This window comes from Zonotrichia albicollis, chromosome 4 (genome assembly GCF_047830755.1).
Source record: "Zonotrichia albicollis isolate bZonAlb1 chromosome 4, bZonAlb1.hap1, whole genome shotgun sequence".
Taxonomy (NCBI): domain Eukaryota; kingdom Metazoa; phylum Chordata; class Aves; order Passeriformes; family Passerellidae; genus Zonotrichia; species Zonotrichia albicollis.
Window position 1 is genome coordinate 4,010,209 of NC_133822.1, and position 14,472 is coordinate 4,024,680.

A 14,472-nucleotide genomic window follows, 5' to 3' on the forward strand; every position below is an offset into this window, starting at 1 on the left:
TTAATTCAAGTCCATGTGCTTTAAGATTAGAGCTTGTCAGTGCTTTATCAATGCCAGTCTAGAGCTAATGCACTCCCAAAATGTTTAATCTGAGCCACTGCAAAGATTTGCTTTGCTCTAGATGAGCACTAAATTCAGCAAGAGAAACAACTGCAGCTATACAACAAAATAAAACATTTTCATCCCATACAGCTAACTCACAGAAGGCATTTTAAGTTTATTATAACCTAAAGGTGCCAGAAATTTAAGAAAATAATTTCATCTATTCTTTTTTTTATGGTAGCATGGAGGATTTGTATGGTCCCTAAACACAAAACAGGAGCTGCAGACTGATGTATCATTCCTATCAACCACAAAATCACTGATGATGTGCCAGGAGCACCAAACCACCAGAGAGAGGGTCCTGCATGTCCAGTCACACAACAGGAGCACCACAACCATGCTCAAGGCCAGAGCAGCCCAGCACAGGCACATGGCAGGGGCTCAGAGCCCCCTGTAAGGGTTTCTGCAGCATGAAAGACCCTCCCTCAAACAGCACATCCCAATTTCCTACTCTGTATGATGGCAGAAATCAGTGCCACCTGTATCATTTGATGTCCAAGACCAGACACAGTTCCAACACTAGAACTAAAAACCTTTCCATGTCACCCAGGGTACACGCAGCACAGCACTGAATGTTTCTAGGACCATAAGATGGGAGTTGACCTCCAGAAAATATTTTTTGGATACTCTATGTACACTCCATTCTTTAAATTACTCTGCAAATAATCCCTGGAAGTGTTCAAGGCCAGGTTGGATGGGGCTTGGAGCAACCTGATCTAGTGGAAGGCGTCCCTGGCCATGGCAGAGGTCTGGGACTAGATGATCTCTAAGGTCCCTTCCAACCTTGAACATTCCACAGTTCTTGCCACTATTTATAAAAGTAACAGATATTCCAACTTAATTTTAAGGCTGCTTTACCAGTTATAAAGAATATTTCTGAGAACATGCAAGTTCATCAGCCACAAAATGGTTTGGGTTGGAAGGGACCTCAAAGCTCATCCAGTCCCACTCCTCTGCCTTCCACTACCCCAGGTTGCTCCAAGCCCCTGGGCCTGGACACTTCCAGGGACAGGGCAGCCACAGCTTCTCTACAAAACTGTGACATATAAATTAAATATGTTCTGCCAAAAAATATTTTGTGAAGCCTAAGAAATAGACCAGAATCTATCTAAGAGTCAGCATGCTGAAAACTCCTCAGGACCAGTACTGGAAAGCCATGAATTTACACAATTTTTCACACAAGAGAGGTAAATGCCTTACGATAAATATTAAGTTTGGATATTAAAAAGTTGTAATTAACTATTAATAAGTCCAGGCACAGCCAGGACAGGAAGACACCCTTGGTCAGGCAGTTGACACAGAATCTGAGCTATGGCTAATCTGCTTACTGGTGCCCTCCCACAGCGATGCCACGGGATAGATTTACCAGCAAAGTCCTTTCTGGGCATCTGACTCAGACATGATGGAGCAGATTAAAGTCAGAGGCAGCTTTCAGCACACAGTTTTGTGTGCACGCCTCTTCAAGGTGGGAAAATATTAAAATTCAACAGGATGAAGCTTTCTTGTTCCCCTTCCTAAAAGCATGTTCACATTTAGGACACTCCTGATTTCCCACTGTTGATGCTGCACGGCCTTGAGCTGAGCCTGCTACAAAGAGACTTCCCCTGCTTAAATTAGAATTAAAAAATAAATGGCCTGATGTTCTATTTTTGAAAAAGGGTTCAATGAGCTTATAAGTCAAATGATCAGGCTCAGAGATCATACAACACAATCCTTATGGCAGCAGTGGGCTGGATTTGATGACCCTTGACAGCTCAACCCTTCCAGTCTGACACAAACTTGACTCCAAGTCTTTGCTCCATCCTCCAGGGATCAGCACAGGTTTATCACAGCACAGACTCAGTGCTATGAAAACAAATAGATAACGCTCTATTCTCATGAAATTAATATTTATTAGCCTCCCTGCCACCTGCTTGTAGAAATAACTAAATTAAGAGTATTTTCATAAAGGAATGAATTAATACATGATCTTCTGACTCCTGATGTGCCCTGACCAAGGCACCTGTAAAGACCAAGTGTGTCCTCACAGCTGAACTTTCCAAAGCACCAACACTGTGCTTACACAGCTGTGCTGCCTGAGTTCTCCTACAGTGCAGGAACAGCTCTGGCAGCCACTGCCAGAGGAACTGCCAGTGCAGGAGCCACATTCCTGGATCTCCTGTGCTCTCTGCTCTCACACCAAGGTATCACCAAGGCCTTCCAGCAATTCATAACACCATGGATCTTATGCTGCAGAAAAACATCTTAAAAGCCAGTGGGAAGGGGAAAAAGCTCCCACATCTTCAAGCGTGCAAATAGTGGGAAATAATTTGTGGCCACTCAGTATTTAAAATGGGGTTATAAAAAAAGATGAAGGGGGACTTTTTACACAGGCAGATAGTGACAGGACAAGGTGTAACAATTTTAAACTGAAAGGGAAGACATTTAGATCAGCTGTTAGAAGGAAATTCTCTGCTCAGAAGGGTGGGAGGCCCTGGGACAGGGTGCCCAGAGAAGCTGTAGCTGCCCTTGGATCCCTGGAAGTGCTCAAGGCCAGGCTGGATGGGGTTTGGAGCAACCTGGGATAGTGGAAAGTGTCCCAGTGCATGGCAGGGGGTGGAATGAGTTGATCTTTCCACCCTTCCAACCCAAACTCTTCTGTAATTCTTTAATTTATTTGAAGAAGGTTGCAGGAATGTCTATGAAGGTCTTGTGCAGGCTTTAGTTTACAGTCAAAAGTAAAAGTCATCCAACCTTTGTGATTCAGCTTACAAATGCAAACAAGAGAAGTACTGAAGGAATACCCCAGCACATGGTGACCTTGCAGCAAAAGGACATCAGCTCTGCGCTATTTCTAACAAAAGGCACAATTCACCTGCAAACAAAGCGCTGCTCACACTGCTGAAATGTGAAAAAAGTTTCAACTGCTTAAATTTTACCAAGTAAATTGTCAGTTTGTTCCACATCCAGTGCTCAGCTTTGCTTTCAGCAAGGCTGATGAAATGTAACAGACAAGCCACCAGAGAAGCAGAGCTTTCACCAGCTCCGAGATGGGCCCTCAGGACAGCGGCCCTCGTGTGCCGAATTTAACTAACCCCATTAACAATTGCAGGATGTTGAATGAGGTCATTTTTGCATGCATCACAAGTTCACTCTGTCCTCTCATTACCAGTAACAATGGCCAGCAAAGGTCCAGCCAAGAGAGATTTTTCCATAGACACAAACTACTCGGCTGAGCTACAGCTCCACTGGCAGACTAGAAGGCTGAAAAAATTTAACTGGTTGCTTATAAACTGTTTAGCCACAAAGGTTACAAGCAAGGCTACACTTTTGGAAGTATTTTTGGGGGTTTTTTTTGTACTTAATTGTCCTTGAGATGCTGGTGATAAACAAACATGAAATTCTAAGTCTAAATCCCTTGACAGCCACAGGGTCTCAGATGTTTCTGAGAAAGTGAAGACAGTTTTGAGCTGTGACAAATGAGCAGCTTGCACCTGAAGGTGTTGGCAAGTTGACTGTTTAATTTCCTACAGCCCACTATCAGTAACATCTCCATCACGTGCAAGCCCTGGAAAATTCAAGGATTAATTCCTATTAAACACACTAAGCTCTTTCAGATAGACCTGAATTCAACACATCATTGCACCAGCCACTGCGCCAATAAGTTCTCTTGAGACACTCCAGAAAGCTCAATTCCCAATTACCTCCAAAACCCAGTTGCTGAAATACCTCAGCAGCAAGGTCCACAAAAACTTACTACATTTTCAAGCACGTAATTATCCAGACAATTTAGCTACAGATTTGTCTGTGATACTACTTGAGACAGCTTCCCCTATGTTAGCACTTTGAGATAAGTGATATTTCTTTAGGGATTTCTGTATTTGCACAGACTGAGCAAAGTTAATGTAACATGAATGTAACAAGTCTCTCAGTGTAGCTGAAATAAGACATTACTCCCAAGGCAAAGTTGATTGGTGTGTGAAGCTACTTTCACTCACCGGCAAAAGAGTTAAGTTTTCCTTCCACCTCTACATATTCTCCTATTTCTTTAAAATTCTTTTCTTTTAATCCCTTCAGTGTGAAATGCTGGGGTCCTGGCATTCCAGCTGGCTCATCTCACAGGTGCATATTTCTGTGTCTTTAAAAGCCAAAAGGATATAAATCAGAATTCCTCGTACCAACATCAACCTCTTCACTAAATCTTTACCTGAAAATCCTGTAATGTCATTTTCCCTTCAGGATGCATCCACAGCCACCCAAGAATGACTCTACACTGCCTCATCTACAATACACAGGGAATTGCAAAATGCATTAGGATGATGCAATAATGTCCTAATAAAGCCATGTAAGTAAAATAAAGTTCCATTCCAGACCAGAGATCAGAGCATTAAACTCATCATAAGCTGCAGCTGAAGTGGTGATTTTTATCGGAACATAAACGCCACAAATCAACCCTGCCTGATGCATTACTTCAAGGACTAAAAGTAGTTTTACTTTGCAACTGAAAGCTTTATGATCACTTGGAAATTCAGCATAACCTGAAGACTGGCATGCACAAGCTCCAGGGCTGCCAAAGTTGTGCAGCCTCCAGAACATTGGGCACAAGGCATTTATTTAATGCTCCTTTCTCCACGAGACTGACTCGAACGGCAGCGTGTGGAGGAAAGGACCTCCACACACTCAAACACCTGGTGGGAGGAATAACTGAAGTTTGGCTGCTTTTCTGGGCTTTTCTTCATGCTGGAAGCAAGAAATACAGGCACCTAGTGAGGAAACTGAGTAACTTAAGACCCGAAGCTGTTTTCAAATATGGATGATCTTTTCCTTAAAAAAATGTCAAAGTTTAAAAAAAAAAAGACAAATAAACCAGGATTAAGAAGACAGAACTCTTGAGGCACACAAGGTAGCATAAGCACATAAGTTAGCTTTAAAAGCTGAAAACCTTTTCCAAAAAAGTTTATTTTTTAATAAAGTATTTTAAAAGCTGAGGTGGTACTCCCTCAACAGGGTTTTTTGTTTTCCCAAAATGTTTATTTAAAAATAAATTATTTTAAAAGCTGAGGTGCTGCTCCCTCAACAGGGCTTTTTTGCTTTAGGCTGCCTAAGTGGAAATCACTGGGGATGTCAGTTAGGCATATGTGAAAGTCTCTCTCAAACATTCTGGTGAAAGAATACTGGCTTAGAACATTTTAAACCATTATGCTACTAAATAGAGAGGAAAATAAACCATTAGCCTGTGATATTTAGGATCAACCCAGGATACTTTTCATTTAGTTCACTCCAGCATCTGCTGTCTTTGTCCCTACTTTTGTAGGCATTTGCACTATTTAGGGAGTTGGCTCCGAGGTACGTCTGCAGTATCCAAGTTTCTTTCAGGGACAGCTGCTTTCTCCCTATGTGCTTTTGCAGCACCAGGAATCTCCTACAACTGAGCATCTGTACCACTGCAACTGCTCAGCAGTAGGACATGGCACACTCACTGTATTAGATATCAAGTCTGTAAACATCACAATATTTGCCACAAAAAGCCCCTCAAGTCACTTGATGTGTCTTCCAAACTGTATCACCATCTGTGGGAAGAAGTCAATATTTGAGACGAGTTCAGTTCCTACACTTCAAACAGCACAGGGTAAAAGTTTTACATTGATATGCTCATGTACTTTTGCATCACATCCAAAAAAATCCAGTCAGAGGTGTCACAAACTCCTACAAAAATGCTTCTGTGGTAACATGACTCTGAAAGCTTTGGGTAAATTCATCCATGTCAACAAATGCAAAGAAATGCATGCAGAGACTGGAGCAAATTTAACTGGAAATACAATAGCAGCTGAAATTCCCCCTGGCTCTCACCATTAGGAGAGCTTTCTACACTTGTCAGCTTTTACTTTCAGCATCCTGGAAAGGCACTTTCTGTTCACAGCAAACTGTCACCTCACAATATACCCATTTTCTACATCATTTTGAACCTACTGAACAGGAGACACTTGTTGACCTGCACTTTCCTTCACTGTGAGCAAAGATTTATCCTCTCAAGCAGTTAAACCATGACAAGACCTTCACTTCCACCTTTGGTAAGGAAATACTCCAACAATTTTTGAGAGAAACACAGTGTCACGTAAACCTAACCCATTTACACAATTTCCACATCCTTCACAGGGCTGATTTGTGAGCAGGATTCTCCTCTGAAGAAGCCAGAATGAGGGTGAGTCAATGCATTTTCCAAGAAGCAGCACAGAAGGTACCAATCAGTGCAGTGACACTGTTTGAAGGGAGATCCCCCCATCTCTTGTCTCTAGGAAATACCAGAACAAGGTACAGGAACACCAGAGACACACAGAATATGCCAACTATCACACTGCTTTAGCCTCATTTATCTGATCTCCAGAGGCATCAACACCCCTCAGCATTTTGATCCTATTTCAAAATCCCCTGACTATCAATTTACACTAAACAAAGTCTTTCCTACATTTAAAATTGTCCTCCTGCACTGATTTTAACTAAATTACCCTTCAAAAGAGAAAGCTGCTGCTTGGAAACTAGAAATAGACATCAAAATAGACATCAAAACTCATGAAATTTCCCTGTTAACTGACACTGGCCTAGAGTAAAAACGTCCAAGGAATAACAAGGTTTGTTTTTTAAAAACTATTTATTCCCTAATCCTGAAGAGATCTGTTGATCTACAGCCACTAAAAAACCCTGAAGACAACAGCATTTGTCAGAACATTCCAATTGATTCAGGGTAGAAACTCTTAAAGGCTCTTAAATGAAACTCATTTTGGCTGTGCCTTGTGCCAGCTGATTCACAGGGCTGTCACACTGCAGACACAGAAGCTGTGGGGAAGCTGAGAGGTCCTGAGCTGCTCCAGGGAGCATCTCCCTGGAAGGATTCAGGCTTGAGGGAGAGGATTTGATGAGCACAGCAGGAATCCTGCTGGATCCAAACTGTGAAAGAATGGTGGGGTCTGTCTGTCTGTCTGTCCATCAGCAGTGATGGTGTGCTCAGCAGCAGGTCCTGCAGACCTGAAGGTGATCGGCTACTCCAGCAGAGCCCTGAGGATTTTGTCTAGACACACAAGACAGACATAAGGAGCTGGAGCATATCCAGGAAAGAGAACAGAGCTGGGAAGGGTCTGGAGCACCAGGAGGGGCTGAGGGAGCTGGGAAGGGCCTGGAGAACCAGGAGGGGCTGAGGGAGCTGGGAAGGGCCTGGAGAACCAGGAGGGGCTGAGGGAGCTGGGAAGGGGCTGAGCCTGGAGCAAAGGAGGCTCAGGGGCCCTGGTGGCTCTGCACAAGTCCCTGCCAGGAGGGCACAGCCAGGGGGGTTGGGCTGTGCCCCAGGGAACAGGGACAGGAGCAGAGGGAACGGCCTCAAGTTACACCAGGAGAGGCTGAGCTTGGATATTTGGAAAAATTTCTTCACTGAAAGGGTTTTCCATCCCTGGAAAGGCATCCCATGGCAGTGATGGAGTCCTCATCCCTGGAGGAACTCAATAACCATGTGGATGTGAGACTTGGGGACATGGTTTAGTGGTAGCCTTGGCAGTGCTGGGAGAACCAGTTGGAGTTGATCTTACAGAGCTTTTCCAACTGAACTATTCAATGATTCTATGAAAAATCAGCTTTGGTGTCTAATTGCTAAAAAAAACAAACGCAGCTTCAGGTGACAAAGAGATATCTCACTGGAAAATGTTGAAAAACAGCAGCAAAAACATTTCTAAAAAGGTCACACAACGTTCTCCTAATGCACTGCAACAGAAGCTCCCAGTAGCCTTATCCCAAAGCATTACTCTGCATTATCCCTACAATAACACTGGACAGGATGCAACTTTCACCATATTTCACTCTTATCCAAGTTTCATTATTAAGTGGCTAATTTAACCACTGTCACTGATTAATTAGAATAAAAAAGCCAGAAGCAGAACTAGCACAATACAACAAAACAAGATTAAGCTCCACTGGAATCTACTCTGAATATTTTTTAAAATTCCATGTCAACAGACATTTCCTTTTTGCAAATTGTTTGTGAGCAGTTGATGTCCCTATTAGAGAAACATCTGGAGTCTTTGTTTTTGAATATACTCCTCAACATTTGAGATTGACCTTTTCATTTCTAAAACAGGTTTCATCCAGATCTCTTCAGAAAAAAAAAAACCCACAACCCATTGCTAGTTTCTAGTGATGTAAGTACAGCAGCCGGCAGCTCACTGTACCTCAGAAAGTCACCAAAAACCTGAATTATACTTCAGAAGGCCTCCTGAACACTGCTGAATGCATCACAGAATCATGGAATGCTTTGGGTGGGAATGGACTTTTAAGCCCATCCAGTGCCACTTCTGCCATGGGCAGGGACACCTTCAATCATCCCAGGTTGCTCCAAACCCTGTCCATCCTGGCCTTGGACACTTCCAGGGATCCAGGGGCAGCCACAGCTTCTCTGGGCACCCTGTGCCAGGGCCTGCCCACCCTCCCAGACAAGAATTCCTTCCCAATATCCCATCTAACCCTGCCCTCAGGCACTGGGAAGCAATTCCTCCTTGTCCTGGTACTTGACCTGGGAATTCCAGAATTCCCTTTCCAAAGCCATGTTTCTCCACACTTTTCTCTATTAAGTACATCCCTCCTTCAAAACTCCTCATGCCTCTGTCCCAAGTCCCTCTCCAGCTCTCCTGAAGCCCCTTTTAGGCACTGCAAGGGGCTCTGAGCTCTCCCTGGAGCCTTCTCCAGGTGAGCACCCCCAGTTCTGCCAGCCTGGCTCCAGAGCAGGAGTGCTCAAGTCTCCACATCATCACGTTGAGCTTGCCAACCACCAACACTCCAAGTCCTCCTCCTCGGGGCTGCTCTTGGATCCATTCTCTGCTTGGCCTCCATCTGCTCTTGGAATTGCCCCAATCCATGTGCAGGACCTTGCACTTGGCCTTGCTGAACTCCACAAGGCTCACAGGGGCCCCAGCTCACAAGTTTGTCACAGAGTCCCTCCAGAATTCCCTTTCCAGAGCCTTGTTTCTCCACACTTTTCTCTATTAAGTACATCCCTTCTTCAAAACTCCTCACACATTCAGCAAGTCTCCACTTTTAAAAATTCTTCTTTCTTCCTCTCCTCACTAGACCCTTCCCATCTGAATTTCCTGAACTTCTGTAACACTCTGCTAACATTTTTCCCTCCGAAATCCCTTTATAATCATTTAATCACATAAAATCCCAACTCTTCCACTGTGTCTCCTCCACGGCTCTCCTTTTGTGCATTCCTCCTTTCCCCCATCCCAGCCAGGCCTCCTAAGCTTTAGAGAAACTCAACTGGATGTGGCAGGACCCCAGCAAGAAGGAAATGCATCCCTTAAACACCAGACTGACCCACCCTGGTTTGTGCAGGAAGAAAAACACAGCAGCCTCTTTTTGACTAAATATAACAATTTTACCTCTCCACAGCTCTGTTATGACAGAAACCAGAGTATCACATTCACTTTTGTTATTGCCCATTTTGTAAAGGATGTTCCAATCAGTAAGAACATGACACAGACATTCAAGAGCTACAGGAAATTCCTGTGAGATTTTTTTTTTCAGCTCAGGCTATTTGTCCTACTTGATCACAACCTCTAAAAAAACCTTTGCAATGAAAAAAAATGAGAATATTAAAGTGTTATTTAATCTGGTAAGGAAGCTCACAAAATTAGCCATGACAAGAAACTGAGAAATACAAATGAGAAATGATGTTTTTATACTGTTTTCAAATAGCTGAGGAAATCAACTCCTGAATTTGTCAAAAAGTGGTGGGATCTCAAACCTTTCATATCTCCAAGAAGAGATGGCATGAATTTTACTCTGACAAAGAAGTAATGAACACAAAATACAATAACCACACAAAACTTGAAGATGTACAGTGAAATGAATTACAGAAGCCAAAGGTCTTGGACATTTTTTGTCTGGTCCTATAACCCAAGCTACATTCATTTCAGGTTTCATACGTCAAATACTGAGCAAGAGAGGCCAAGGAAAATGGTTCAAATGAATTCCACGAAAGCTCTTGGGGTTGTGTAGCCTTTGGCAGTAACCCCTGTCCTCTAGATTTCCATCTGGTAGTTGTCCATTTCCATTCATTTTTGACAGAAGCTAAAAAAATAAACAATTGGTTTCTGAAGCTCAAACACCAGGATCAGGTCTGAAATGTTCATTAGCAAGTTCTTGGAACCTTCCAGTGGGAGGTGTCCCTGCCCATGGCAGCAGGGCTGGAACTGGATGATCTTTAAGGTCCCTTCCAACCCAAAACATTCTGTGATTCTGTGATAAGTCTGGATGTTCAGCCACAGAAAATTATTTAACTCATGCTCTGCTTGCTGAGCTGATTTTTTGGCCGATCATTTCTGCTTTTGAGAAATAAACCTTTCCCCTCCAGGAATCTCAGCACTTCAAAGCCACCTCCAGCTCATCTTTTCCCCATGTAAGCATTTCAAAAGTCTTCAGAACTTGAAGGTCTGAACTCTGTGGCTCTCACTCTTATCCTGCACTTCTACACAAGTACTTTAGGAGGGGCATTTTTAGGGGCAACCATTGATGTATTTTTAAAAATATGATGTTTGCAGAACTTACCTCTTTCTCAGTATCCCTGGATATACAGGTCCACTGGTTTTCCTTCACACTGTATGCCCAGAAGTCAGCCAGATCCTGAGTTCCATCCCAGCCACCAAACAAATAAACAGTTTCTATTTAAAAAAAAAGCATATTTTATTTTAAAAAGAGAATGTGTTTAAACAGGCTAATGCCTACAAAACATCTGTGACAGAGACAAACTATCTGAAGATAAATTTAAACTCTTTTTTTTACTTAAAACACCACTGCTTTTTGAATGGAACTAGTCATCAACACAAAAATGTGGTTTGGTTTAGTAATGGAAGATTTTAGGATTGATAGACAGCCAATTCTCAGAGTCATTTTCTATTTCCACATTTACATAAGAGGCAATCAAACCCACAGCCTTCTGATTAAAATTCCAGACAGACAAATGAACAATATTTAACATTTTGGATCCTGTGCATGTAGTCTATCAATGACATCTCATCCTGTGCCCTGTTTGGTGCAGGATTTATACATCAACAAGATTCTGGAGATAGGAGCAGCAAAGTTTTTCTGTTTACTCCATCCTTTAGATAGAAAAACCAAGTACAAAATCCTCTTCAATGGAAATGTCTTGCATAAAGTAACTTACCTGATGCCACAAAAGCCAGTGAGTACAAGAGTCACAAATTTAAGTGAGTGTTTCAGGGTTGTCACCTCAAACCCACAACTGCTCTGTGTACAGCAAGTTCTAAGGCTCCCCAGACTCACTGATAAAGCCAGATGAAGCCTTTGAAAAGGGGAAACATTTAAAAAAGGAGTTTCTGTTCTGCCATGGAGAGATAACCAAACTGCTCCCATTATAGAAACAGCACTATCTGGTCTCAAATTCTAAAAATACTTCATTTTTAGACTGGATTAAAACAGAACACAAAGCCAAGCCCAAGAAGAACAAGCTCCTCAAGACTTGCAGAGCTTTGAAAAACTCCTTTAAAATCCACAAACCATTTCTATTATGGAGGTAATGGCCAATTTTTAATCCAACACCAATTAAAACACGGAGTTAGAGCACGATTATAAAATGGGACTGGTCCCTGACCCTTACCTACCATCAGGATAGTGGTCATCACCATGGAAAGGTTACCCTGGTTCATTAACTTTAATTACCCTTCCTCCTGGACTCAGGGCTCCCAGTGTTCCCTGCAAAGAGCAGGTCCCTTTGTGAGCATAAATTCTCACAGCTCACAAAACCCACATTACCACAACAGCTTCATTGATAGCCGAGAAAAATAAAAGATTTGGCACCAGCTAAAAATCCTACTGGGGCCTTGCCAAAATGTCAGGCCTGCCTGGAAAGGCTTTGTTGGCTCACATGAAATTTAATAGCAAACCTGAATGACTCTGATGAAAACTCAGATTTTGGAAGTTACCTAACCCAAGCTGACAGAATTAAATGTGAGCACTGAGAGAGGAGCATGAGCACCCAGCTGGTGCTGAGCATCCCCAGAGCAACACTGAACACAACTGGACATGAACTCTGTGCCTGACCCATTTTATATCATGAAGTAAAACTGTAGCTCACATGAAAGAAAGGCTCCATCACTATTTAGACCCAAAGAAAATAATTTTTTGTTTCATGCCTTATTGCAGAAGTATATACATATTTTAGAGGGAGGTTTCATGTTTTAAAAGGAATCTTTCTTAATGCATAAATGCATCTGTTGCTGGTAATGTCAAGTAAATATTTTTTATAGTTCTCCTAAAATTTGTAATTGCTTTCCCATGGTATAAAGCAAAAAAATAGTTGTTTGGTGGTTTGTGGGATTGTTCTTGTTTAGCTGGGGTTGGGTTTGATTGTTTTGGTTTGGTTGGGTTTGAGTTTTTTGGGGATTTTAAAGTTTTTTTTTGAAGTCCAGCTTCACTCTGTTTCCCAACCAGTATCACTGCTTGCATTCCAGCTGTTAATTCAGATTTTATGGAGGGTTTTTTTCCACCCTGCATGAAGAGACTCAACCAGGACAGATATGAAAGGCCAATATTCAAAGAAGAGGACAGAGGCCACAAAGCCCAGGCAGCAGCAGCGGGGCAGCCCAGCAGTCTCACACCAATCTAACTCTGGTAGCACTGGGGAGCTCAAGGAGGAAAGGATCCTCCCTCTGCATCCAAGCAATATGGAACACAGCAAATTGATGCTGCTTTATTAAAGCAAGTCTCTATTCAGCTTTAGGAGCAGAGCAGGAGAATTTTCAAACCTAGCTGCAAGGCAACAAGAAAAAAACATGAAAGCAATTATATTTACCCAAAGCTTTTACCAGCTACGTTTAGGAAGTCAAATTTCTCCTCCAGCATCCTCAGCTTATTTCCTCTACATTTTTTTTTTCTGAATACAAATTCAACACTTTGAATTAAATATGTTCTGTGAGTATTTCTAAACTGCTTGCTCAGTCAAAATTTTTTCTGTAATGTCTGAGTTCTTTTCTTCCCTTACTCTCTAGATGATTAAAAGGTGCCAGAGAAGTCCTCAAATTAGAGGACGTACATTCCCAACAATCCACATATTTCCTGTCAATCTCTCCTTAATTTCTATTTCTCAGAGAAGCAGCACAGCAGCCTTCTCCAACCCATGAAATATCAAAATTCCTGGGGTGTTTCAGTCCAGGTTCAGACACATTCTCAGGGACAGTTCTCTACCTCCTGTTAATCTGCATTTTCTCCATGTGCTGAAATACTTGGTGGGATTCTGGTACAGGACGTCTTCCTCAGGGAGTACATTCCAGTCCTGGTGACATATTTAACTATAGTCTTTGGTCAAGTAGTATTTCCATGTCTCTGCTACAACAGTTATCTAAGAAATAGAAAAGAATTGTGGATCTACAGCACTTCTGCAAAGTCCATCAGTCATCCCCCAAATCCCTCACAGGAGGACTAACTTCAGCAGAGACCACACTGCCCAGGGAATTATTCAGTTATACTTTGTCCAAGGAGGGACATTTCAGACTGGATCCCTGCTGCAATGACTAATTAACTTCATTACAATTTTCCCCCTAATATCCAACAGGATTTTCCCTCCCTGTCCTTTATCTTATCCCTCTGCTCCCTCCAGAATGGGCCTGGCTATCTCCATGCTCTCACCAGTAGCTGAAGACAACTCCAGGATCCTCCCATGAACCTTTTTCAATCAGAATCTGAAGGATTCCTCTCAGAAATAATAAACCAACCAAGGTGTAAGATCTCTCAAAAGCCTTCTACAAAAGGATGTCACTTCTCCAAGCAGCACCCACACCTTTAGTTACGTGCCAGCAGTGCTGCCCACTTTGTGAGGAGCATTTAAGAGCACAAATATAAAACCAGCATTAAATCTTCTTGCAGTATCACACTCCTTGGGTTCTGAGCCACAGTTCAGCTGGATACAAGTTGGCTGAATACAAGGGGTTTTTTTAAGGATAGGCACACAGTCTCAAATGTGAAAGCCCCATGAAGTTGAGTAACCTCCAGGATTCAGCAGCTGTTTGTGTTTCAGAGCTTAGAAGCCATCTGTGTTTTGTTTCTGAGATCCCTTCATCCTGTACACAAGTCTTGTCTTTAAATATCTTATGGATAGCAGTGTTTTCCTCAGGCAAAACAGCATCCTTCATGTCTGCTGCTCTCTCTTCATCCTTATCATCTTTCCATGCTGCTTTTGAAGGAGCCTTGTCATTTCTGCTGTGCTGCCCACGTACACAATGGGCACGCTGGGCCCAGCGCTCTGCATCTCCCTCTGTTCCCAACCTACAGATTTATCCTCATTTATCTAATGGAAGGAAGCAAACAGAATTCCTCTGGACGAAAGGAAAAGCAAAA

At 42.6% G+C, this 14,472-nt stretch overlaps 1 protein-coding gene across 5 annotated transcripts in view; it reads right to left on the reverse strand.

Moving 5' to 3' along the window:
• The window catches only part of MKLN1 (muskelin 1), a 107,572-nt gene that overhangs the window by 45,800 nt on the left and 47,300 nt on the right, over nt 1-14,472 (reverse strand). For all 5 annotated transcript variants that reach the window (XM_074538675.1, XM_074538676.1, XM_074538677.1 and 2 more), the window contains one exon: nt 10,669-10,781. In XM_074538675.1, coding sequence (XP_074394776.1) covers nt 10,669-10,781 — 113 coding nt within the window. The remainder of the gene's footprint in view (nt 1-10,668; nt 10,782-14,472) is intronic.